We start from the raw sequence: 27,521 nt of genomic DNA on the forward strand, positions 1-27,521 counted from the left end.
GTACTGAACCATCACTATGAAGAGGGAGACAAGAGAAACCATTGACAAAGAACAGGCGGAATGCGACCAAATTTTGAAGAACATGGAGGAACTCGGCAAGATAATCCTCCGATCAATGGTTTTCGGCTGGAAGAATGATCTATCCGATGACGTAGTGCAGCCGGACTGGGAAGAAAGATTGAGAACAGACAAGATTGCCTACTCCACTAAGGACCTGAATTTTGCCGGTAAAATACATTCGGATATTTTGCGCTTTAAGGTTAATCGGTCCAGCTGGTAGGATGGTTTAAAGCACGTAGATTGTCATCTGGAAGGCATGCAGTATAAAATACGTCATCTCCCTATGCCTCAGTTCACGGTGTTGTTCCAATTGTGCATTAAATTCCAAGAGTATGTCCGTGAGGAACGCGCAGAGGGTCGGGACATTTGGAAGGAGTATTTGCATGGCGAAGATGAATTTTTAGTAAAGGAAAAAATGCTTTCCTAAAAAAAGCATTCTTCTTTCCAATTTGAAAAAGTCACTTTTTGGCTAAAGTTCATATTTGACTGCCAAGTCAACTGTAAACTTTAAAACTTTGTGCATATGCACTTTTTGAATTGTTATGGATAATTTTAATTACCTTTTTTAGGTAGTTATTGCTCCTTTTTGGGTGGTTGCTGATATTTACCCTCCATTTATGGGTATGGGTACCTTTTGTAAAGATGAATCTAGGCCACTTGTTTAGTTTAGATCTTGGCCATTCATCTGTTTTTGGAAACCTATTTAAAGGGGACTAGTTTTCCCTCATTTTGTAAGAAGTTCATGGATTGTTGCTGAAGCTCTGGCAAAATTTACACAGGATTTAATGCAAAGTTAATGCTGTTTCTATTTCATTGTGAGTGCATGGTCTCCTTCTTCACCAATTTGAATTATTCTGTTATGTTTCTTTCATTTCTCTATAGTATTTTCTAGATAAACATCTGATAGAATCCTCGTTGTTCATACCATTACGGACTGACTGATTGTCATTCCTTTTGCATGGTTAATCTGAACCTTCTCATATGCTTAGTTCGGTTATTGAAAATTTAGTGAATGAATATAAAATTCTGAATCTTTGTTTAATAGCATGAAAATCATAATTTTCCCTTGAAGATCGCACTAGATTCTTACAAATGTTGTGCTTAAATAGTTGATAGTGTTTAATCTGGTTATTTGGAGGTGTTTGTATGCTTTTCTTGAATATGCTATCTTGGTGAGTTAGTTAGATTTTCTATATCTCTTTTCCCTATCCCTCTTTTTTCCCCTTTTTTTACCAAGAAGAATCCACAGTCCTGTTGAATTAGTATCAATCCAACTGAAACCAACCGATAACGAGACCATTAGAATTTTAGGGAACTCATCCAGCAATTGCCTATCTCACCGTAAGTCCCCTTGTGTTTCCAGCAAAACACATCAAACCACTGAGTAATCCCGCAGTCAAGACCTGACAATCAAAACCTTGAGGTCGTCCCCTTTGATCAAACGCAAAAGCAGCATTAGGGATTCCCTTATCTCAAGAGAGGATAGGATACTCAGCGAGTACATTCTATTCTGCGTTGGCCGGATGGAGTTTGCAGCGATGCGACTTTAGACACGTCAACACCAAGGTATCCCTATTAACAGAGGTGTTTGCCATTGTTCTCAACTTATTAATTGCAGTAGTCTTCATCTTATAAGCCGGTGGTAAAGCTCTAAATACTTTAGAAACTATTTCATCTTCGCTCAGAGATCCACCACAGCACTAAATTCCCAAAAAAATTTCATTAGCTCTCTCCATAAAAGCAGTAATCCTTTCATCTTCTTCCATTTTCAGGTTCTCATATCTCACCCGGTAACCATCAAGTTTAGCAATTTTAACAGTAGGGTCACCTTCATTCAAAGTCTCCAATTTATCCCATATAACATTTGCAATTAATTTGTTTGTTAGTCTCATAACTTGCTGATCAGAAAGTGCACACAAAAGGGCTTCTCTAGCTCTACAATCATTTTCAATGTCCTTATCCAAGCCTGTCGAAGGAGGATTGTCAGATGCCAGATTATGAGGTATTTATCCTTTCTCAGTGATCTCCCAAATCTCCTTACCAAGACATCTTAGATGAGTCTCCATCTGAATCTTCCATACTCTGTAATTTGTTCCATCAAGCATAGGATTTTCTCTCCAGAAAACAACTGCAAATGAACTTGATGAGCTTGAACTATTATATGCCATAGGATCTTCCTCAAGCTGTTAAGCTTCTGCAGAGAGGACCAGGCTCTGATACCAATTGTTAGAAATCTCAAATAACCGGTAGACAATTGAGAGGGGGGGGTGAATCAGTTGTCAACAGATTATAGAACTTTAAGCATTAAAACCTTATTACCGAAATACATAAACCAAATACCGGAATAGCAAATATAACAGTTAAGCACAAATATAAACCACAGAACATTTACCAACCATCCACAAAAGATAACACCAAGATTTGTACATGGAAAACCCGGTAAAGGGAAAAACCACAATGGGAAGCCTACCCACAGTCAGATAATACTTCTGCAGTAAGTATGTGATCAAAAAAAGAGGGACCTACACATGGAGGAAGGCCAACAGCCTAGAGCACACTACTCATCACAAAGGAACCTCACTGACTACAAAATAAATCCAGACTACAATCCGGAAAGAAGAGTGAACTACAAGAATAACATCTCTTACGCTTGAATACAGTTCCGATTAAGCTCAATACTAGAGGTCTTCAACCTCTTTCACCAACCAAATTTGATCACCTATGATCGACCAAAACCTTTGCATATGATTACAACCTTATTCGCACACAGATAATCCAATATCCCAAAAACCCACGATCTATAAAGAGATCTTACATCATATTTATACCAACCCGAGACCTAAACAATTAGGTCGGCCACCTAAAAGATAATACAATAAAATCATAACATAAACCTGCAATCCACTGATCAACCAAGTCGGCCTAAGACCGAAACAACATAATCCAATCAATAGATCCAACTGGAAACGCATCGAGATCATCGACCAACACATTACATAAACCAGTCCATAACCTAGCAAAATAAGATAGCAGTAGGTCAGGTCCTAAATGCAACACCACCGATCAACAGGAACACGAACAAGATAACCAACAGCATCCCGAAAGCCATCTAGAAGCTGCACCAACACCACTTATCAAGTGCATCAAAAGATCTTCAACAAAGCTCTGCCAGTAAAAACTCTTACCGGTGACCAAAAGGCTTACTAGAATAAATGATAGCTCCTGAGTCATCGAATCCCGAACCAACTGATTGTGATACACATCTGAATAGCATGAATGACAGATTCAAACCAATTCCACAAACCGAAGCATACCGGATCAATATCATAATCCAACCGCTCTATCGGAACCTACCGGAAATCGGTAAACAACCAAAATAGTCGGTGTTGCCACCAATGACAAAACATCAATGCAACACATAATCAATTCCTCCAATTGCCAACAGCTATGTGGGTTGGGGACCTAACCGAGGGTTGTGGAGCACAGCAGGGAGCTTTACAAGCCTTTCAGTTTGGAGTTTTGGAGTGAAACCATGATTAAAATTGAAATATAAAAGTTGGCCTTATGTGAATAGTAAAAAGTGAATAGTAACAGAGAAACATAAGAGAAATAGTGAAAAGTGCCCCCATCCCAGTAACTTGAGTTGTTTTTTAAAAGGGGGCCACGTTCACAATGAGAAATTAGACCCTCAAGGATATTTTATGATTTTAAGGCCAAATAGTAACCCCAGAATAGATAAAAAGGCATTTTGCCTATCATTTGGATTCATTCTTACCTCTCCATTTTTAGATCAACAGCTTGCATGAGGGTTTCAGCAACTTTGGGCTTCCAGGAACGCCAACTTCTAAAATATTTGGGGGATTTGGACGAAAACCCATCTCTCCAGGTATCAGTTTCCATCATAATACAACTTCAGTGTGCATATGGCAGCCTTCTTTGGGGATTTATGAGCAGATCTATCAGTTGGAGGGCAGATTTTCTACAATTGGTTGCAGGGTAGACCTTTTAGAGGTCATTATTATCTATTTCCAACTCTATTTTAGTCAGCCGCTCCAATTATGGGTTGAAGGATTTCAAACCCTAGAGTGTATTTAGGGCTTTAATATTATTTGGAGCTGATTTCTATATTTTTATTATTTACAGAGAGAAAGAGAGAGACCCTAAATGAAGAAATTATTATTATTAATTAATATAATAATTACCAATGAATGATTATTTAAAATTCATTAATTAAATATTATTTATGAACATGATTTAAAAATTAATATTAATTTCTTATTTATCAAATAATAATATAAATTTTACAATATTATATTATTGACAAAACATAATAAAGTAATTAGAAAACAAATATAATAATAAATAAAATTCAGAAAAACAAATATTCAATAAATATTAAAAAACAATAGAATAGCACTCATCCTAATCAATAAATAAAGTTGATTATTAAATCAAATATAAATAAACTGTTGTTGTCAGAGATTGTTCCCTCACATTAGACAGTGATTTCAGTCATGTAAAACTAATACAAATTAAATAGTTTTAAGTTTTAACTACTGATTTTCATATCTTTCAACTAATCGATAAAACTATGAAATCATTGATAATTACAATCATTGTTTGGTAAAGCATATGACCGGTTTGGATTAGTAAGGCAAAGGCGCGATTAAATGAAGAGATACGATTTAGTATTTGAAAGATATGTCTTTTCAATATGACCGCTTCATGTAAAGGTATATATAGAGGGTTTAAATAAAGTGTAAAAAGGAAAAGGGGAGGGAGAAGGGGATGGAGTGTGTGAGAGAATAATTCTGAGATTACAACTCAGAAAATAAAGAAAATAAAGTAGTTCTCAAACGTGGGTGGTGCATGTCATGAAAAAGAAATATATATTTAAGAAGTGTAGTGTGGAATACAATGCTGGAATAATAATTCAGTAAAAGTGTAATCTTCAGGTGTATGTATAAGGAGAAAATACGGGAGAGCAGTCAGGAGCAGACTTCGTGACCAGCAGGTAAGAGGTAAGGTATAATATATTATAAATTAATATATTAGTGTGAATTAATATATGGTAATAGTAACTAATGTATATTTCATTGAGTATTAATTAAGTATGATAATTAATAGATGTTAATGTTAATTAATATATGTTTCATTGCGCATTAATTAAGGATGATAATTAATATGTTAATATTAATTAAAGTACATTTCATTGAGCAGTAGTAAGAATATATTAAGGCTAAAACATGTGTGCATTAAGGAATACAATTAATTAATATACTAATCTGCTCATAGGGAATGATTAAGGAATATAGATGTTATCAAGGAAGGTGTAATGCATATGTCAACAATGATAGGGTATATTTAATATGAATATATGTTAAAGAATACATTAGGAATACATGTTAACATAAAATGTAGATTAGGAAATAAAATAGTACTAATTCATCAAAGTGCAATATAAATACAAATGTAAACACATGTTGGTGGCTATAGGGAGGAAACTCCCTTAGTCTAAGGAAGGGATTATAAAATCCCTAGGGCAGTATATATACTGATTATTGATATGCATATGTAGGGCTTGGTTGATTAAGTTCAACCAAGAGGAGATGGATCTGGCCGGTCCACTCCGAGGACTTGGATGATGGGATGCATCACACAAGGCAAGGAATGACACATGGTCTTCCTTGGAGGGCTTGGGTGTAAGAGGTTGCACCCAAGACAGGAATCGAAATAAACTTCGATTTTCTGGAGGGCTTGGATGTAAGAAATTACATTCAAGACAGGAGTCGAATTCACCTTCGACTTCTTGGAGGGCTTGGAACCAAGATGGGTTCCAAGAAGGCGAGCTTCACGGCCGCCTAAGGACATACTTTGTATGGCATTCGTATCCTTTTTTAGATTAAAATTATGACTATGTTAATTAAGTATTTTAAAATTCGGTGGCAATTTAGATTACATATATATATTTATATGTTTGTTGTATTCTAACAATCTGTTTTTGCAGCATAGTGATCCCTAACTAGTAGGGACATTACAATCTATCAGTTGGAGGGCAGATTTTCTACAATTGGTTGCAGGGCAGACCTTTTAGAGGTCATTATTATCTATTTCCAGCTCTATTTTAGTCAGCCGCTCCAATTATGGGTTGAAGGATTTCAAACCCTAGACTGTATTTAGGGCTTTAATATTATTTGGAGCTGATTTCTATATTTTTATTGGCTGGAATTTTACATCAGACCTATGAGCACATGTGAATGCTATGTTCATTGTTCTTTTAAGCAAAAATGAAAGTTCTTGATTATCTTCCAACTATGTTATGCATTTTGTTATGTTAAATCAGCAATCTCTTTTAAGTAATATTCAAGAATCTTGCTTAAACCTCAAAACCAATCAAAACAAAAACAAAAACCAGTCAAACCCCATCAAAACCTACGCTGGCCAAAGAATTATCAGCAAACAAACATTGCACAACACCTCCTAATTTGGATCAGATTGGGTGAAAATTTGATTGGGGATCTTTCATGCAGCGAGAGGACAATATTATAAAATCCAAATGTAGGCAGCAAGCCAGCCTATTCCACTTTTCAGCAGGATTTGCTTCACATTCCAAAAATGGCTGATGGTACTACTATCCACCCTTACAATGATGAGATATGAATCTTAGAATAAAGAGATGATACTGTCCACTATAGATGAATACTTTCAAGCTTAACACATTTAACAAACTCAAACACACCCATAGAAAAATACCACACCTCTGACTCCTATTCTGAAAAGGTAATTTCCAGTACGCATAACACGCAGAAAACAACCACCACATAAATCACTAAAATACTCATAACTCGCCCAAAACACCACCGAATGACACAAGAACAAAAGCAAATGAAAGATATGACAGAGGAAACAAGACAAGAACCTCAACCCTGCAACATAGACGTCAAAAACTTTCGCACGCATCCCGAGGCAGCCATGAAGTGGTATGGCCCAGCAAGAAAGTTCGATTGCATTATTAAATTCAAGGGTGCAAATCAAGATCTGCAAATTGGTAGACTACATCGCCTAGGGAGTAGAAATAATCAGAGCCAATACCAAGAATGATTTGGCGAACACACCGAGACCCACGAACAGATTTCTACTTCAGCACACACACAAACCAACAACATGAACGCTCAGAAAACACTCCAAACATCTGAAATTGATACATAAATCTGCAACATTGTTCTTCAATCCACTCCTCTGAATGAAGAGAGGTCACAAGCTCGACTAGATGTTGTATTGCAAGAAATCAAGCGGTAGCTAGGAGGTATGTATTCCCCAAAGCTTCATTCCAAATTTCGACAGCACTTCCTTATAATTTCTTCATGAACCACAAATGAGAAGCCCAACACTCATATTTATAGACTCGAGATGCTCAAATTCAAATTCACATGGCGCCCAAATCCTCTTTTTTTCATTTGAATTTCATTTCATGGCACTCCAAGACTTGGTGTCCCCTCCTTAAGTCCTCTAGTCGAACTTTTCCTTGGTCAACATGTTACAGCATAAAAACATTATAAACATGAAATACTTTTCATCCTTGGTGCCACCTGACTTAGGAGAAATAATAAGACTTTTGAACAAAAATATACTTTTCCCCTTCCTAAGTCGTCCACCATAAAAATTAAATTAAAACCTTAGGATGCGGTATTAATATATAATAAATAACCTTCAATTCAAAAACTGATTAATGTCAAATTGAGCCAGAAGTTGAAGTGTTGAAAACCATCAAGACTGAACTGAGTTGGAGCTCTACACTGAACTGCTAAAATAGTACTTTCTGAAATAGCACTTACTAAAAATAGTAAGTCCTGAAAACAACTCCAAAAATTTTTCTCTTCAAACCCTATGGATGAGCTTAGAAAACCCAGAAAAACCTAGAAACCCTAACGGCTGCCATCAAGTTACTAAAAGTAGTAAGTTCTGAAAACTTCCTAGAACTGAATGCATGCCACACCTTTGTGAAGCTCTCAGAAAACCAGAAGGAATCCACAGTCTGAATCGTAGAATTCCAACTAGTCAATCATCAAACGGCTCATGCAGACCTCCACAAAAGTTGGAAACCCTAATTTCTACTTCCAGTTAGCCTTCTGGTTTGCAGAATAGGCTAATGGCCAACTGAACTTCTCACCACTAAGAAGGGGACATTACGGTCCGCCCTCCCCAAGATTGTTTGCCCACAAGCAATCGCAAACCCGAATGTTGTAGAATCTCCTCACTCTCCCAAGCGGCATCCTCTGTAGGTAAGTTCTTCCACTTCACCAAATACTCCTTGATTGTCCTCCTTCTCAAGGAGCGCTTTCTGAAATCAATAATCTCTTCTAGAATCAACACCAACTGTCCTTCGTCATCCAAGGAAGGCAAATCTGAAGAGACCACAACATTGTGCCCAAGTGCCTTCTTGAGGCGAGACACATGGAAGACATTATGCACCTTGCTACTTGCCGGAAGTTCTAACTCATAAGCCACAGCTCCAACTCTCCCGATGACTCTAAATGGCCCATAGAAACACGGTTTAAGCTTCTCTGCACCACTCTTCTTGAGAGTGGAGTGTCTAAAAGGTTGAAGTCTAAGATAGACCATGTCTCCAACCTCAAATGAACGCTCTACACACCGCTGATCAGCGTACATCTTCTACTGATTCTATGCAATCTGGAGGTTGTTCTTCAAAGCCTTCAAAATATCTAGACACTGTTGCACCATGTCCCTAGCTTGAGGGTCTTTGCTATCACCAAACATCAAATCAGCAAAGCTGGGAGCCTCGTAACCATACAGTGCCATGAAAGGGGACATCCTAGTAGACATATGATAGGAGGAATTGTAGCAATATTCCCCCAAATGTAGCCACCTCACTCATGCTTTCTGCTTCTCCGAGACATAATTTCTGAGATAGCCTTCCAACCATTTGTTCACAATTTCCGTTTGCCCATCAGTCTATGGGTGATAACTCGTGCTTGGAGTAAAGCACTGCACCACACAATCTGAAGATTTCCTGCCAAAAAGTGCTTAGGAACTTGCTGTCCTTGTCACTTACAATGTTTTTAGGCAGCCCATGCAATCTAAACACCTCATGAAAAAACACATCAGCAACCTAAGCTGCTGTAAATGAGCTAGTAATGGCAAAGAAATGAGCAAATTTAGTCAATCTGTCCACCACCACATAGATACAATCCTTGCCATTGGCTCTAGGCAACCCGGTGATGAAGTCCATCAAAATACTTTCCCATTTCTGATTGGGAATAGGTAGGGGTTGCAACAAATCAGCTGGTGCAGTATGTGTTCATCTGGCAGGTGTGACACTTCTTGATGTATCTCAAGACATCATTCTTCAACCCTTTCCGAGAGAATCTTTCTCGGATCTGCCTATATGTCTTGAAAAAACCTTGGTGACCAACAAGAGGAATGTCATGAAAAGTCTGTAAAATCTTCCCTTTCAACTTGGATTTAGGCACAATAAGAATCCTTCCCTTGTACAAAATCAGCCCATCCACCAATTTGTACTTTTCATCATGAAAAGTACCTTCTATGATGTTTGTTGCAAACTGATTTTTAGCATAATCAGCAAGCAACAAGTCCCTCAAATCAGCCGTAAGCTCACACAAAGAGCTCAAATGAGGTCTTCTGGAAAGAGCATCAGCCACAATGTTATTTTTCCCTTTAACATACTCGATGTCAAAGTCGTAAGCCTATAGCTTACTTACCTACTTCTGTTATCTCTCCTTCAAATCCTTTTTATGCACGAAGTGCTTGAGGCTATTATGATCCGTCTTGACAACAAATTTGCTCCCCACCAAGTATTGTCTGAACTTGGCTAATGCGTGCATAATTGCAAGAATCTCTTTGTAATAGATGGAATAAGTCCTTTCAGCTCCTCTTAACATCCTGCTCTCGAACACTATTGGGTGTTTTCCTTGCATCAAGACAACACCAACTCCTCCTCCTGATGCATCACATTGTAACTCAAAAGGTTTGGAGAAGTCGAGTATAGCCAAAACAGGGCACGTACTCATAATCTCCCTAAACTTATCAAAAACTCCTTGTGCCTTTTCTGACCAATTGAAAGCCCCCTTTTTAGTGAGATCAATGAGGGGAGCAGCAAGCTGCGAGTAACCCTTCACAAACCTCCTGTAGAACCCGCAGAGACCCAAGAACCCCTTCAGATGTGTCAAGTTCTCAGGTGGAGGCCAATCAACAATAGCCTTGATCTTTTCGGGGTCAACCTTGACTCCCTCTGCACTGATGATGTGACCAAGGTAAAGTAGTTCTCTCATTCCAAATTCACATTTGGACTCCTTAGCAAACAGGGATTTGACTCCAATATACTAAGCACTTCATCTAAGTGCTACAAGTGCTCTTCCCAAGACTTGTTGAAGATAAGGATGTCATCAAAAAATATCAACACAAACTTCCTTAGCTGCTTCTGGAAGATCTTATTCATGCAAGACTAGAATGTTGCAGGAGCGCTAGTCAAGCCAAAAGGCATGACTAGAAATTCAAAATGCCCAAAGTGGCACTTGAATGCAGTCTTCTCAATATCTGACTCCCTCATGCAAATCTGATAGTAACCCGATTTGAGATCAATTTTTTAGAAGAAAACCGCTCCATGTAGCTCATCAATCCTGAGAATGGGGTACCGATTCTTGATAGTTCTTTGATTTAGTGCTCGATAATCTACACATGCGCATGGTCCCATCTTTCTTCCTAACCAAAACCACTGCTGAAGCAAATGGGCTCTTACTTGGACAGATGAACCCCATGTCCAAGAGTTCCTTGATAGCCTTCTCTATCTCATCTTTCTGCTTCTTAGGATACCGATATGGTGTGGTAATAACCGGTTTTTCTCCTTCCTCCAACTCAATGATGTGTTCAAATCCTCTATCTAGAGGTGTCCCAGGTGGTAAGTCCTCAAAGACTTTGTTCCATTTTGTGATTAACTCCTGAATATCTTAAGGATATTGCCTCTTTACTTGAACAAGATTGGATGGCATGATCATGTACTTTGCTGCCCACTCAACTTGTCCATGGCGAATCATCTTTTCCATCCTTTTTAGTGACACAATACAAGGGCCTTCATTTGACATCCCTCTCAATACTACCTTCTTTCCTTCACATATGAATTTCAACTCCATGGTTTGCAAGTTAAGAGTGATCTCTCCAAGAGATCGCAGCCACCATATGCCAAGGACCACACCATCTGTTCCTCCAATGTTAACAACATAGAAGTTATCCTTGACTTCGTAGTTACCCAGTGTAATATCCCGGATAAATTTTTTGGGTTTTTAAGTGCAATAAGAATTACAAACAAACACATAACCCGTTAAGGTTAGAAAATATAATCTCAATGCTCGCTGAAATTGCAACCCTTCCACTTTCTAATCACCAAGTGCCCAATGTGGGAAGGTGAGAGCATACAGTGATAAGGGGTTCGTTAGCTCACTAATATGTTGGAAATTATAAAGCAAGCACAATACTAGGTGGCAAGCCAGCCTCTTCCACTTATCCAGCGGGAAAGCAAGAAACTTGGCGGTGAACTAGCCAAGAGAACAATACTGCAAACACAAATCACTCTACCGCAATATTTCAGCGTGAGGATTGAATTACAAATTACTCAACTCAACCACTTATGCAGCGGGAGGATCATTACAAACAATATCACTCAACCGCTTATGCAGCGGGAGGACTGAATTACAAATTATCAGATATAGGCAAGCAACCTCTTCCACTTTTCAGCGGGATATGAAGATTACAATCCAGAGTGGGTTAATAGTACTACTACTTAACTTTACAATAAAGAGGAAAGTGAGAGTAGAAGTATATTGCTAAACATAAGAGATAATGATCATCAAACTAATTCAACACCAAAAACAGTAGGCTAGAAATGCATAACCAGTAGCCCATAAACTCTAAATTACTCATATCTCACTCAAATCTCTCTCAATTCACTCCAAATCACTCCCAAACCAATACTAGACAAGCAGCAACTAGACAATCCAAAAGGGAGCTACAAAAACACTTCAAACTACCCGACACACGTCCCAATGCACTCTCCAAAACCCATGCCTAGCTAGGATATTTCGATTTGCATTATTAAATTAAAAACTCAGAGAAAGGTGCTACAAACTTACAAGATGTATCGCCAACAACAAGAAGGAGGATTAAGCCAGTACCCAGTATGATCAGTCGCTCAGGCAGAGAGGTATGATCAAAAACTTGCATCAGCCACAGGGAAACCAGCAACTCCAGAAATCACTCCAAACTCCAAAAACACTGAAAATGTCATAGAATACATCACACAGCTAGGTACTATATCTCAAATACGAAACTGGTGTTGGCGGCAATATTGTACGAGAATAAAACTAGTTAATTAACTTGTATTTGTCATTGTTAGTTCGGTAACCGAGGGATGGTAGTTACGGGTGCGACGGTTGGCACTCGCACCCCCTTGGTACCTTTATATACCTTGGAAGGTATAATGCATCATCTGGCGGATACCGGAACAACCGGCGAGGGGGGAAGACCAATAATAACAATAATAATAGGAGTTGGATCCAATATGATGCGAAGGGATGACCAATGATCCAGTGCCAAGCCTACAATCAATGGGGCCACTTTGCCAGGGAATGCACGTCAGAAGAAACTCCACAAAAACTATGCAAATGGTGTGGGCCTAGAGACCACGATGATGGAACTTCCCCAAAGTCTAGAGTGAACCTACTCAACATTGACAGGACGAAGGAACGGGTATTGGCAATCACATGGTCATAGGCAAAGAAGGTCACATACCTGGACCCTCGCACGAAGAAGCAGCAGGCGCTGGAGGTGAAGGCTGAAGTGGCGAAGGAAATGTTGGCACAAGGGAACACTCAGGAAGCGGCAAGTACTTCCCGCTTTGAGGCTAAGGAAAATATCCTGAATCAAATGTTGCAGATTGAAGTACCTGTGAAGATGAAGGACCTCTTGGAAATGATGCCGCAATTACGTACAACACTCCTCCAAGTAACTCCACAGAGTCGGGTGACCCGGAATACGGATGTTCCTAGCGGAACACCAACAGACCCATTGATCCTGACATACACAGTGGTCGGCACCCGGCAGTGGTAGAAATGGGAATACTTGGCACCATTTTGACTAGCACCATTGTCGACGGCAGGTCGGGAGTGAATGTGCTATCGGAAGAAACATGGAAGAAGCTTGGCAAGCCGACACTGTGGCCGTCAACCTTCAACTTACTGGGAGCGGATCAACATGGTATCAAACCTCTTGGAACGCTCATGGCGCAACAAGTGACCATTGGGACACAACCATTTGTCCTCGACTTCGTGGTGATTTCGCTCACGAAAAAAGGATACGACGCCATTCTTGGCAGAGGGTTGTTGGTGGCGACCAGAGCGAATCAAAACTAGAAGCGTAACACATTGTCCATGGAGAAAGCCGAGTAAAAATTTATTATCGACCTGAAAACACAACTCGTGAGTGAAGAACTCGCGTCAAAATCGGAATCGGATGACGAGGGCGGAGTTGACGAAGGAAAGTACGACAGGGAACCAGATGAGGAAGGCGTCCTGGGAATTCCCTTAATGGGCTCTTCCACTGGCAAATGAAACACTACAAGCTGTTATATGGGTGCAACATGTTGCAAGTTGACAAGGAGCCGGACAAAATTGAATTTCCCCCAGCGTACGGGGAATACACGGAAGGGGATGCTCCTATCAACGAGGCACCAGCACATAGGTTTGACATGACAAAACCAATCCGGTACGAAGAGTCCGTAAAACCTACAAACCTCGGCATGGAAGTAGAGTCAAGGAACATCTTGGTTGGCGACGACTGGAATCCAGTCCTGAAAGCCGCCGCATTTAAAATATTCATGGAATACAAGGATGTATTCGCCTGGACGTACAAGGACCTCAAAGGGGTGCCGCCAGAACTGTGCGTACACCAAATTTCACTCGTACCTAGGGTCGTACATGTAGGGAAGAGGCCGTAGAAAATGAATAAAAACTATGTTGCGAGAGTGAATGATGAAATCGAGCATATGCTCGAAGTCAGATTATTTTTAAAGTGCAGACCAGCGAGTGGGTGTCGCCCATAGTGATATCCCTTAAAAAGGAGGCAAACCAAATCCGAATCTGCGTGGATTTCAGATGCCTTAACGCGGTCACCATAAAGGACCCATTTCCAATACCATTTACCGATAGCATCTTGGAGGAAGTGGCCGGTCATGAAATTTATTCATTTATGGATGGATTTTCTGGGTATAACCAGATATCCATTGTCGAAGAGGACAAATTAAAAACGACCTTCGTAGTGGAAGATGGCATGTACGCATATAACCGAATGTCGTTCGGGTTATACAACGCGCCAGTGACATTCTAGCGGATAATCCTTCATATTTGACAAGATGTCAGTAGGAAACTTCAAGGCGTTCCTTGACGACTAGTCCATCTACAGTAACCAGGATGCACATCTGGCCGCACTTGGCAAATGCATGGAGAGATGCAGGCGAGCCCGCCTAGCACTCAATCCCAAAAAATGCAGATTCATGGTGCATCAAGGGAAGTTGTTAGGACATAGTGTGTAAGGCTCGACTCAAGACTGACCCGGACAAGGTTCAGGTCATAGTAGAAATGGAGGCACCAGCAAATGTCACAGGAGTCAAATCCTTACTAGGAAACAGGGTATTACAGGCGGTTTATCAAAAATTTTGCTCAAGTATCCTGCCCTCTAGACAAGCTAACGAGGAGAGGTGAACGATACGCATGGGGGACGGCTCAGGAAGAAGCCTTCCAAGAACTGAAGTCACGGTTGGTAGGTGCGCCAATCCTGACATATCCGAATTGGGACAAAGAGTTCCATGTACACGTCGACGCGTCAAATTTTGCCATAGGGGCCACACTGGCACAGGTTGGCGATCACGGGCTAGATCACCCAGTATACTTCGCGAGCAGACTCCTATGAAAGGCGGAAAAAAACTATAGTACGACAGAGAGGGAAGCCCTAGGGATGGTGTACTCCATCTAGAAGTTTAGACATTACTTACTGGCTACGCCGTTTGTAAAATTCCTGAGCTATGATTGGTTTGCAGTAAGACTTAGAATACAAATACGCATAAAGTTCAACTCAACAGGTGGATCATTGGAATACTTTAAACAGTTTTATTGTCTACTACACAAAGTCTCAATTGCTGATTAACACAATATTTGCTAACAGGAATTGTACCATTTTTATTCAATGCAGTTGATAACAAATGATGAAACGTTCTGTCAAAGAATAAGTTAAGAATTTCTTTTGGTGCACCTGATGAATTCGCAGTGAATGCTGTTGTTCTTGTACTGCAGAATATTTGTAGAGGGTCTTCATTTAGCCACGATAGTTCATTCACTCACCGATGACATTTGTTGGAAACCACCAATAGTTCTCCCGCATCAATTCTGCGGCATGATCAATACCACTGCACTATCCATTGTGAGGTAAGCATGTGACTGGGCGTTACTTTCATCATGGTAACCTGGAAGTGCAAAACCTTCACGTTTCGCGTCGGCTCTGATGATGTTCCTTCTGCGAAATCCCGACCTTATATGGCGTCGCGACCTTGCTAGACACCTCCTAGTTTGCGGGGCACAGAGAGTGGGTTATACGCCTGCTAAACACCTTCGCAGGTTACGGGGCACGGGGAATGGAATCTGCAGTTTACACTTAGCGACTAATGGTGCACGGAAGGTAGAAAACACCCGAAGGCTTTGCAGTTTTCACGCGGTTTTGGGAATCTGCACACGCCCACGATTCTGAAAGACTCATTCCAAGCTTCTTCGATTGCATCCAATAGGCCAGAGATTACTGGCGAAAGGCATATGTATCATTCCAATGTGTATTTCACACTAAAGGCAAATCATATTTTATTTTCCATTCTTCTTTCCACCCATACTTCCATCTCTGATGCCCATTCTTTTATTAACACCAAGTTGGTTAAAAATCCCGTAATACTTAAGACTATTTGCGGTGTTAAAGAACGTGCCTTTTAACAATAATACATGTAATATTAATTATTTATATTAATGAATGGGAAGGTTGATATAAAATAATTAATATTTTTTAACATTCGTCAATCATTTTCTTAGGGGACATGACAGTCGCCCCTACCCAAACGTTGCTTGCCCACAAGCAACTGCAACTCCGGATGTTGAAGAACCTGCTCATTTTCCCAAGTAGCATCATCTAATGGTAAATTTTGCCATTTAATGAGATATTGCCTGATTGTCCTATTCCACAAATGCCTGTCGCGGGTCTTCAAAATCACTTCAGGTATCATTGCTAATTTTCCTTCCTCATCCAGTGGTGGTAGATTTTCTGAAACTTTCACTTGTTGACCCAAAGCTCTTTTGAGACAAGATATGTGGAACACATTATGTATTCTGCTTTCGGCTGGTAACTCTAATTCATATGCCACTGCACCAACCTTTCCAATCACATGGTATGGCCCATAAAACCGAGGCTTCAATTTCTCAGCCCCACTACGCTTGAGAGATGACTGCCTATAGGGTTGTAGTCTGAGATACACCAAATCTCCTATCTCAAAGTGACACTCAACACACTTTTTATCAGCATACATTTTCTGTTAATTCTGTGCACATTGCAAATTTTCCTTAAGTGCTTTCATTATATCTTGGCATTCTTGGAGTATATCACGAGATTTGGGTACATTACTCTAATCGAAAGCAAGGTCAATGAAAGATAGTGCATCATACCCATATAATGCTTTTAAAGGAGTCATACCGATAGATATGTGATATGTAGTGTTATAGCAGTATTCACCCAAATATAGCCAACGGACCCATGCTTTCTGATGACCAGACACATAATTGCGAAGGTATCCTTCAATCCACTTGTTTACTATTTTTGTCTGTCCATTGGTTTGTGGGTGATAACTCGTGCTGTGATTTAACTTGGTACCTGTCAATCTAAAAAGTTCCCCCCACAATATACTCAAAAATCTACTATCTCGGTCACTGATGATATTTTTTGGTAAACCATGTCAACGAAACACCTCTCGAAAGAATAGTTCTGCGAGCTGAACAGCTGTGAATTCTGTAGTGATAGATAAGAAATGTGCAAATTTAGTTAATCTATCAACCACAACAAAAGTACAATCTTTACCTTGAGATTGTGGTAAGCTTGTAATGAAATCCATAGATATACTTTCCCATTTCTGTTCCAGTATAGGCAAAGGTTGCAAAAGACCGGCAGAATAAGTATGCTCTACTTTATTTTGTTGACAAGTGATGCATTCTTTGACATAGCGAAGGAAATCATTCTTTAGTCCTTTCCAGGTGAATCTTTCTCTTATCTGTTGGTAAGTTTTGAAGTAGCCGGGATGCCCTGCTAAAGGGACATCATGCACTAATTGGAGGATTTTCTCTTTCAACTTCGATCTTGGAATCACATAAATTATGTCTTTGTAATAGATAACATCATTTACAACCTTATATTTATCATCTTTTGTATTACCATCTAGCATATCACAAGCAAAAGAATCCTTAGAATATTCCACCAGCAATAAAGATTTCCAATCAGCTGTTATTACAAATAATGCATTTATTTCAGGCCTTCTAGATAGTCCATTTGCAACAACATTGTTTTTACCTTTTACATATTCAATTTCGAAATCATAAGCTTGGATCTTACTCATCCATTTTTGCTGCCTGTCATTCAAGTCTTTCTGCCCCAAGAAATATTTGAAACTGTTATGGTCAGTTTTGACTACAAATTTGCCACCAACCAAATATTGCCTAAATTTTGCCAATGCATGCATGATTGCCAACATTTCTTTGTCATAGATAGAATACAATCTCTCTAGATTATTAAGTTTCCTTCTTTCATATGCTATAGGATGTTTATTTTGCATTAAAACTGCTCCTATTCCTTCACCAGATGCATCACATTCCAAGACAAAAAACTCATTAAAATCTAGGAGTGCAAGTACTGGACAAGAGCTCATTACCTCTTTCAGTTTCTCAAAAGCTTGTTGTGCCTCCTTCGTCCAATGGAATGCCCCCTTTTTGGTAAGATCTGTCAACGGTGCCCCTAGCTGTGAAAAACCTCTGACAAACCTTTTGTAATAACTGCATAATCCGAGGAATCCCCTTAATTCTGTAAGATTCCGTGGTGGTGGCCAATCCAAAATGGCTCTTATCTTTTCTTGATGAACCTGTACCCCTGTTGCACTGATCATATGCCCTCAATACAAAATTTCAATCATTCCAAATTCACATTTAGAAGCCTTTGCATACAATGATTGACATTCCATAATACCAAGAACTATATCAATATGTTTCAAATGCTCTTCCCAAGTTTTGCTATAAATCAATATATCATCAAAGAAATCTAGCAAAAATTTCCTTAACTGTTTGTTAAAGATATGATTCATACAGGACTGAAATGTTGCCGAAGCATTTGTTAGACCAAACGGTATAACCAGGAATTCATAATGACCATAATGACAGCGAAAAGCAATTTTATGAATATCTTGATCTCTTAACTTAATTTGATGATATCCTGATCTCAAATCAATTTTAGAAAAATAAACAGCACCATGCAATTCATCTAACAATTCATCAATTCGAGGAATTGGATACCTGTTTTTGATTGTTTTCTTGTTAAGTGCTATGTAATCAATACACATACGAAGAGTTCCATCCTTCTTTTTTACCAACACTACAGATGATGCAAAAGGACTAGAACTAGGTTTGATATGCCCCATATCCAATAATTCCTTAATTGCCTTTTCTATTTCATCCCTGAATGTTTTAGGGTGCCTATAAGGAGTTGTGATAACTAGTTTAGCACCTTCTTCTAATTCAATAGTATGTTCGATCCTCTATCAGGTGGAACTCCTGGAGGGATATCACTAAAAACCAAATGATGTGAATCTAATACTTTTAACAAATCATCTTGATAAGATTTAGATTCAAAGCCTGATACCTTGTTGGAGATTAAACATTGTGCTGACCATGCCACATCTCCATGTCTGAAAATAGCCTCCATTCTTTTAGCACTAACGATCCTGGGACCACTGTTAGACATACCACGAAGGACTACCTTCTTATCATCAATTTTAAAAGAAAATTCCAATCTTTTAAAACTTTGTGTATATTCATCTAATGTTTCCATCCACTGTATACCCAAGACAACATTAGTGTCAGCCAAATCAATCACATAAAAATCATCAATAACAGTGTAATTGCCAATAGTAATATTCAATTTAGGGACTTTATGAGTACTAGATAAATTAGTTCCACGTGCTACTCTAACATCAAATCCCTCATGTTTTTCAGTCTGCAAACCACATCTTTCCACAAGTGCTGCATCTATAAAATTATGAATAGAACCACTATCAAGAATAACAATCACACGCTGTCCATTCAAAACTCCTCTAACTCTGAAAATATTATAACGTGGAGTTCCTGTCATAAATGCTATTACTCCTCCTTGTTAGGATCAACATTCTCTTCATCCTCACTGTCAGACATAACCTCAATATAATGAATTTTCCCCTTCCCTAAATATCTGTGTCCAGGCTGCCATGCTTCTCTACAACTGAAACATAGTTTTTTCCTTCTGAGTTCTTCCCTTTCTTCTTTATCTAACCTGTTTTTAGGGAAATTATCTTTATTGAAAGGTTGTTTGTCTTTTTCTGGTTTAGGTGGTGGACCTTTATTAAAAAGATTTCCTTTTGTAGATGGTTCTAATTCTCTTTCTCTTTTGACAATTGTTTGTAAGGTAAGAGGGTTTAAGGACTTAACCCAACCTTTGAGGGAATCAGACAATCCATCTATAAATATTACAATCTTGTGTCTTTCTGAAATTTCGGTAACTAAAACTGCCAATCTTTCAAATTCATAAATATATTGTTCAACAGTTCCAATTTGCTTAAGCTGAGTCAAATCTTTAAGATGTAATTCAGGATCTTTAGAATCAAACCTGTTAATAAGTTTCTCAATGAACTCAACATAAGTACCTATCAAATTATGACCCAAGGTTACTTGCCCATGATGCCATCATTCATGTGCTACACCTTCAAGATGTAAAGCAGCATATTTAATTGCCTCATCTTCCAACATAGGATTTAATTGGAAGTATGTGTCTAATTTTTGCACCCATGCCCGAGCAGTTGTTTTACCTGTTCCATCAAAATAAGGATTGGACATTTTCCCAATTTTCCATTGCAATTCACTGTTGTTTCCTCGCTGTCCTCTTGGCCTATGTTTCATTCTGACATCTAAATATTCTCTAAAAGTCATTGTTGATCTGAATTCTTCTCCAAAACCTGACCAATCCTGATGTATTTCTTCCTATATTTCTCTTATAGTAGGTTCATTTTCAGGATGCTGGTTTCTAGCAGTAAATGTAGGCATAAAAGGTCTAGATGTTCCTGTTCTTTCTGGCTGATTGTTGACAGACTGTTCATCTCTACCCCCATTGTTTCCCCCATTATTTTGATGCTGATTATTTTGTCTTCCATTATTTTGGTGCTGATTTATATTATTAGTCATAAATTGGGTCATCAAGTTGGACATTCTGTTAACATTATCTTGCATATCTTGCTAACTTCTGATTAATGCAGCCAATAGTTCCCTATTGTTATCCGGTTCTCCCATGTTGGTTTCAAAAATAAATTCCTCGTCAGTTTCGGTGTGACTATCCTCAATTTCAAACGGAATAGATGAACTACTATGTGCTAAAGGAGAGTTTTGAAATCTGTTTTGATGGGCCCTAGTACTTCGGAAATTATAATTTTCCTGGTGCATACTCAACTGTGTATTAAGTTTTCATGAATTTCCAATCACCCTATAGGCTGGCAGGATTCAAGAGCTCTAATGCCACTGTAAAATTCCTAAGCTATGATTGGTTTACAGTAAGACTTAGAATACACATACGCATAAAGTTCAACTCAGCAGGTGGATCATTGGAATACTTTAAACAGTTTTATTGTCTTACTACACAAAGTCTCAATTGCTGATTAACACAATATTTGCTAACAGGAATTGAAACATTTTTATTCAATGCAGTTGATAACAAATGATGAAACGTTCTGTCAAAGAATAAGTTAAGAATTTCTTTTGGTGCACCTGATGAATTCGCAGTGAATGTTGTTGTTCTTGTACTACAGAATATTTGTAGAAGGTCTTCATTTAGCCATGATAGTTCATTCACTCACCAATGACATTTGCTGGAAACCACCAATAGTTCTCCCGCATCAATTCTGCCACATGATCAATACCACTGCACTATCAATTGTAAGGTAAGCATGTGACTGGGCGTTACTTTCATCATGGTAACCTGGAAGTGCAAAACCTTCACGTTTCGCGTCGGCTCTGATGATGTTCCTTCTGCGAAATCCCGACCTCCTTATATGGCGTCGTGCCCTTGCTGGACACCTCCCAGTTTGCGAGGCACGGAGAGTGGGTTATACGCCTACTAAACACCTTCGCAGGTTACAAGGCACGGGAAATGGAATCCGCAGTTTACACTTAGCGACTGGTGGTGCTCGAAAAGGTAGAAAATGCCCGAAGGCTTTGCAGTTTTCACGCGGTTTTGGGAATCTGCACACACCTGCGATTCTGAAAGACTCATTCCAAGCTTCTTCGATTGCATCCAATAGGCCAGAGATTACTAGCGAAAGGCCTACGTATCATTCCAATGTGTATTTCATACTAAAGGCAAATCATATTTTATTTTCCATTCTTCTTTCCACCCATACTTCCATCTCTGACGCCCATTCTTTTATTAACACCAAGTTGGTTAAAAATCCCGTAATAGTTAAGACTATTTGTGGTGTTAAAGAACATGCCTTTTAACAATAATACATGTAATATTAATGAATGGGAAGGTTAATATAAAATAATTAATATTTTTTAACATTTGTGAATCCATTTATTTAGGGGACATGACACCATTCACATTCTATGTGGACCACCAGGCGTTAATGTACCTCATGAATAAGCCAATCATTCAGGGGCGAATCAGTCGATGGTTGCTACAGCTACAAGAGTTTACATTCAACATTATTGTACAACCTGGGAAAAGCCATGTGATAGCCAACCAGCTATCTAGAATCAAGTCAGGGGAACCGGCGGAAAGAGTAAATGAAGACTTTTCGGACGCCCACTTATTCCGCATTGCCGTTCTTCCTACCTGGTACACAAGCATCGGGGAATATCTGTCAACATCACAATTCCCTAGAGAGATGCCACCAGGGGAGCGAAGGAAGCTCGTACTAAGGAGTAAGAGGTTTCAACTCATTAATGGCCTTTTGTCTAAAATGGGACCTGACCAGGTCCTACGGCGATGTGTCCTGGAGGAAGAAATTCAAGGTGTTTTACGGAAAGCACATGAAGGTCTGACAGGAGGGCACATGGGGCCCGACACCACGGCCAGGAAAGTTCTATTGGCAGGGCTATGGTGGCCGACACTGCACAATGACACCCGAGAGTGGGTGACGAGTTGTGACACGTGCCAACGGGCGGGGAGGCCGCTGAAGAGGGATTTTATGCCCCTCAACCTGTCCAATGCACAAGAACTGTTTGAACGATGTGGGCTGGATTTCATCGGACCTTTGAAGGCAAGTCGAGCCCGACGGTGCAAATACATCGTGGTGACCATAGAATACTTGACCAAGTGGGTCGAGGCACGAACTCTGCCAGACAATTCGGCCGTCAGTTTGGCAAGGTTTATCTATGAGCAAATCATTACACGGTACGGGATTCCAATCCAATTGACGAGTGACCGGGGAGGACATTTTGTCAATCATATAATCCGGTTGTTCATGACCGAGTTCAAGATATTTCACTCCTTATCAAGCCCCTACTATCCTTGGGCGAACGGGCAAGACGAGGCGACAAACAAAATAATCGTCTCTGTGATTTACAAGTCTTGCGGAGTGGAGAAGGAAGATTGGGAGGAACGCTTACCGTCGGTACTGTGGGCATACCGAACGACATATAAGGTCACCATAGGACAGATCCCCTTCCAGTTAATGTATGGGCAAGAAGCGGTGGTGCCAGTGGAGTTCATGGTGCCGAGTCTTCAGATCGCCATTGACAACAGACTAGGCGACATGGAGAGTCTCTGAGAGCGGTTGTATGCCTTGAGCAAGCTGGACGAAAAAGAATGATGGCACAATGGGCCACAGAGGCAGCCCAGCAAATACGGAAAGTCTGGCACGACAAGCATCTTAGGCGAATGAAGTTTACTACGAGGCAATTAGTGTTAAAATTCAATGGGAGGAATGAAATCAAACCCGGAAAATTTAAAGTACGATGGCTAGGCCCCTTCAAGGTACGCGAGGTCAATGCCAACGGGGCGATTAAGTTGTGGAGGCTCGACGGGAAGGAGATGCAAGACGCCATCAATGGGTCGAAATTAAAACAATACCACGAACAGAGACGGGCGAATGATCCCAAATCCTCCTCACAAAGAAAGTCATTTTTTAAAAAGCATACGGTCGTACGGCCCGGGGGAAAAAAAAACAAGTGATCGTACGGTGGCACTCGCCGTAGGGTGGGGCCACACATCCACCGTGCGGTGGAGCCCGCGTGCCCACCGTGCGGTGGCACCTTGTGACCACCGTGCGGTGGCATCGCATGACCACCGTGTGGTGGCACCGCATGGCCACCATGCGGTGGAGCCCGCGTGACCACCATGCAATAGCACCTCGTGGCCACCGTGCGGCTGGAGCGCGCATGGCCACAGTGCGGTGGGGCAAATACCCCGCACGTTATATACCCACGGTGCCCAAAAGGAGACAAAAAAAACACAAGGGAAAAATCGCGGGGAAGGAGATTGCAAGACCCTGCCAACCGTAAGGGAAAAATAGAGGAAGGAGATTGCACGCCATACACCACACACCCGCAAGCCGTACACCGTACCACATACCACGGACACCATCAGCCATACACAGTACGGCGAGAGAAACGCTGGCAATTGGAAGGAGAAAGTGGCAGCTGCAAGAAGGCTAAAAACTCTATAAAAGCAGATTAAGAGAATTAATCGGGAATCAATGGACACAAACAGGAATAAGGCGGATTGGAGAAAATGGTTGCAGCCGTTAGAAGACAAGTTACAGGGAGGGCGAAGAACTTCAAAATCAAGTGCAGACACAAGCAAGCAAGTTTTGCCATCTGGTGTGCGTATTGCAGGCAGCCTCAGGATGAGCAGCACTCAGAAAAGCAGGACGCATCGTCCAAAAACCCAGTCGACAAAGGACAAGGAAGAGGTAACAACGGACAATATTGTGTTTGAGGGTCTTAATGGAATAGACTGCAGGAATTGGTGGGCAAAGACACCTCACGACGACCCAATAAAGAAAAATCTTCGCCAGGCACAGGTACATTGGGTTGTCCAAATGCCAGTTTTCTACATAAAATATTTTCAGGTGGTTTTGCATGCCATGATTGGTAGCTATGATAGACACCGCCACCAGCCTGTATTTGATTATCACCACCAGCGGATAACTATTTCTTTCACGGCAAGCGATTTCAGCAAGGTGTTTGGCATACCTGGGTTGAAAGGGAAAAAAATCGATACTTCACAGAAAATCACTCCAGAAAACCGTGCCACCTTGCTACAGTTGATGTTGCGGGATAACGTCACACAAGCCGAAAAAGATAGCCTCAAAAGTGTCGATAAGAGTAGGGGGGTCAAGAAAACATTTTTGGCTAAGGGAGTATGGCGATGCTTGTTGTCCGTAGTAAAGAGTCGCCTTACAGGTGCCAGCCGCGCATCTGACATAGCTATCACACAAATAGTGTTGATCAATGGGCTACACAATGGAGTGGTGTATGATTGGGCATCACTGCTGGCGGATAGGATGGACGAATTCATGACACTCCAGTACAAGAAATTTTACATGCCACATCACACCATTGGGTTATTTCTCGATGCAGTCTACACGCAGATCACCCCAGGCTCACAGCCATTGGAGCCACAAGGTCGTGTTGCATCGGACCAGCCGCCTATATTCTACTGGTCACACTTGGATGTCTTGGCACATGGCGCGAAGGCACTGGGCACTAAAAGGAAGAAGCTCGCCATGTCAAAAACGGAGTTCGACACAGAAGAGTCTCACGCAGAGGAGGATACTGATAGCGGCAGGGAGGAATCCGCTGACACCTCCCAGGTGAGCGGAGGGAGTTTTCGGTTGGCAGGGAGAGGGGGTGACCAGTTGCCTGAAAAGGAGGTAATGGAATCGGCAGGCACGGAAGGGTCCGCACCAGCTAGTACTGTTCTAGCATCGCACCAAGCTCTAGTCCAGTTTACACCAGCACGCTTACCAAAGTCTTGTCAGTTGGCGGTGCCACGGTCATTCGGGACAGTCAGCGTAGTCACCACAGTGCCAGTACCTAGCTTTGGGCAGCCTCGGGTGACGACAGCTATGACACCACCGAGCGTCGAGCCCACAGCAGGGATCGACTCTGGAGTGGCCTCAGTTCAGCAGGATGGGCCAGGTATCTTGGCGAGTGCAGGGGCTTCCATGGAGCAGGATGTGCCGGGTGTGCCAGGTTATATGCAGGAGGTAATGATGGAAGTAGGGGCTCTCCATGATGACCTCAATGCTTGGTTGAGCCGTTACCAGCTCACACCAGTGGCACTTGTAGGGGAGGCCACTCTATCTCCAGGCAGGGAGATGCATTCCTTGGATATCATTGATCTTGAGGAAGGGAGTTCTCCGAGTAGTAGGGTGCTTCAGAGGGCTGCGTCGCCCCCGACGAATGTAGTAACCAGTCCTTACAGAGAGGAGGGGGTGCCTGTGGAAGTGCAGCAGGGTGCCGGAGAGTTTGAGTAGTTCATTGCAGAGATGACTCTAGGAGCACAACGACTTGTGACATCTGCGAGACTCCAGCAGGATGCCGCCATGGTCGAGGGGATGGAGAGGTTGTTGACCTTTGCCTGCACCGGATGCAGAGAAGAGTTTGGGAGGTGTTTTGAGTCTGTCGAGTGGCCTGAGATGGAGAACCTGGGGATGTTAGAGGCTTGGCGCCTCACTGAGGGGGTTGGCGAGACCTGGATGCAGTCCTTGTTGAGAGAGGTGGAGCAGGCCTTCCGTGAAGGCTATCTTGAGCTCTGGAGGACACAGCATATGGCATCCACAGCTGAGGCCTTGCGCGTAGCAGCAATGACGGCTCGGGAGGAGCTGACTGTCAAGTTTCAAAAGGTTGAGGCTACCGTGGCACAAACTCAGACAGCAATGGACATTCTAGTAGCAGATAAGTCTACCTTGGTTATGCAGTTGGAAGAGGAAAGGGCATCCAGAGCTCGGTTAGAGACTCGATTGGTCAATGCACTAGAGAGTGTGGACAAGAAGGATAAGGAGGTGTTGGAGGCAGCCTATATGGTGAAGACTGCAATGGAGAGGCAGATGGTGGCAGAACGAGATTTGAAGAGGAGGACTGAGCAGGTGTACAAGCTACGTGGGCGCTTGGCTTCCACCACTACACCACCACTGGCGTCTTCTTCATTAGGGACACCCCCTTAGTTTTTGATTTTGGGTTCTATAGTAGCAATGTATTCCCCATTTTGTTGTAACTCATCTGGAGACAACCTTTCTTTTTGGGGGGGGATGATGTTGGCGGCAATATTGTACGAGAATAAAACTAGTTAATTAAGTTGTATTTGTCTTTGTTACTTCGATAACCGAGGGATGGTAGTTACGGGTGCGATGGTTGGCACTCGCACCCCCTCAGTACCTTTATATACCTTGGAATGTAACTTGTACGAACACACATGATTATGAATGGAATAGCATTTCTTATGTTTTATCTGATAACTATGGCATTATTATTATGCATTGAGTGTTCTATCTGTATGTTCTAAACTGTTCACCCAGAGGGTAAACAACTAGAAACACTAGGGAGCCGCACTCCGAAGCTTCAAAGTTCATATACCAATCCGGCTGTCATGAACCATGCCTAATCTATGTATAATAAAGCCAAATGTAATAGAAATCATAATTTGTGAATACAATGGTTTAAATTCTAATCCATAAATCTTTTGTGTACCTTTATATTGATGTATTATATTTTGGTGTATTATTTTGATTTATTATATTGATGAATTATTAATTTGATTATCCTAATACATTTAAATTGATCTATTATTTGCTACACCAATTAAAAAATAATAATAATAATAATAATAATAATAATAATAATAATAATAATAAAATAAATAATAATGATGTTCCTATGTTAAATCAACAAAGAGATAATAACATAACAAATAATATTAAATACCAAAAGTATCGGATCTTAATTATAATGCAAGAGAGGGACGTGACCTTTATTAAAGCCACGTCTCTCCCCAAGGGGCATCAGACCCATTAGTATAAGACCTGGGTTGCACACGAAAGGAGGGGAAAAAGAAATAAA

General features: G+C 40.8%; 1 protein-coding gene across 6 annotated transcripts in view; it reads right to left on the minus strand.

Moving 5' to 3' along the window:
• The window catches only part of LOC131059934 (tyrosine aminotransferase), a 196,274-nt gene that overhangs the window by 121,299 nt on the left and 47,454 nt on the right, over positions 1-27,521 (minus strand). For 5 of the 6 annotated variants that reach the window (XM_057993023.2, XM_057993022.2, XM_057993009.2 and 2 more), the window contains one exon: positions 18,098-18,304. The exons of the other annotated variant lie outside the window; for it this stretch is intronic. In XM_057993023.2, the coding sequence (XP_057849006.1) occupies positions 18,098-18,304 (207 nt within the window). The remainder of the gene's footprint in view (positions 1-18,097; positions 18,305-27,521) is intronic. 6 annotated transcript variants of the gene reach the window in all.

This window comes from Cryptomeria japonica, chromosome 1, assembly GCF_030272615.1.
Source record: "Cryptomeria japonica chromosome 1, Sugi_1.0, whole genome shotgun sequence".
In the NCBI taxonomy this organism is placed as follows: domain Eukaryota; kingdom Viridiplantae; phylum Streptophyta; class Pinopsida; order Cupressales; family Cupressaceae; genus Cryptomeria; species Cryptomeria japonica.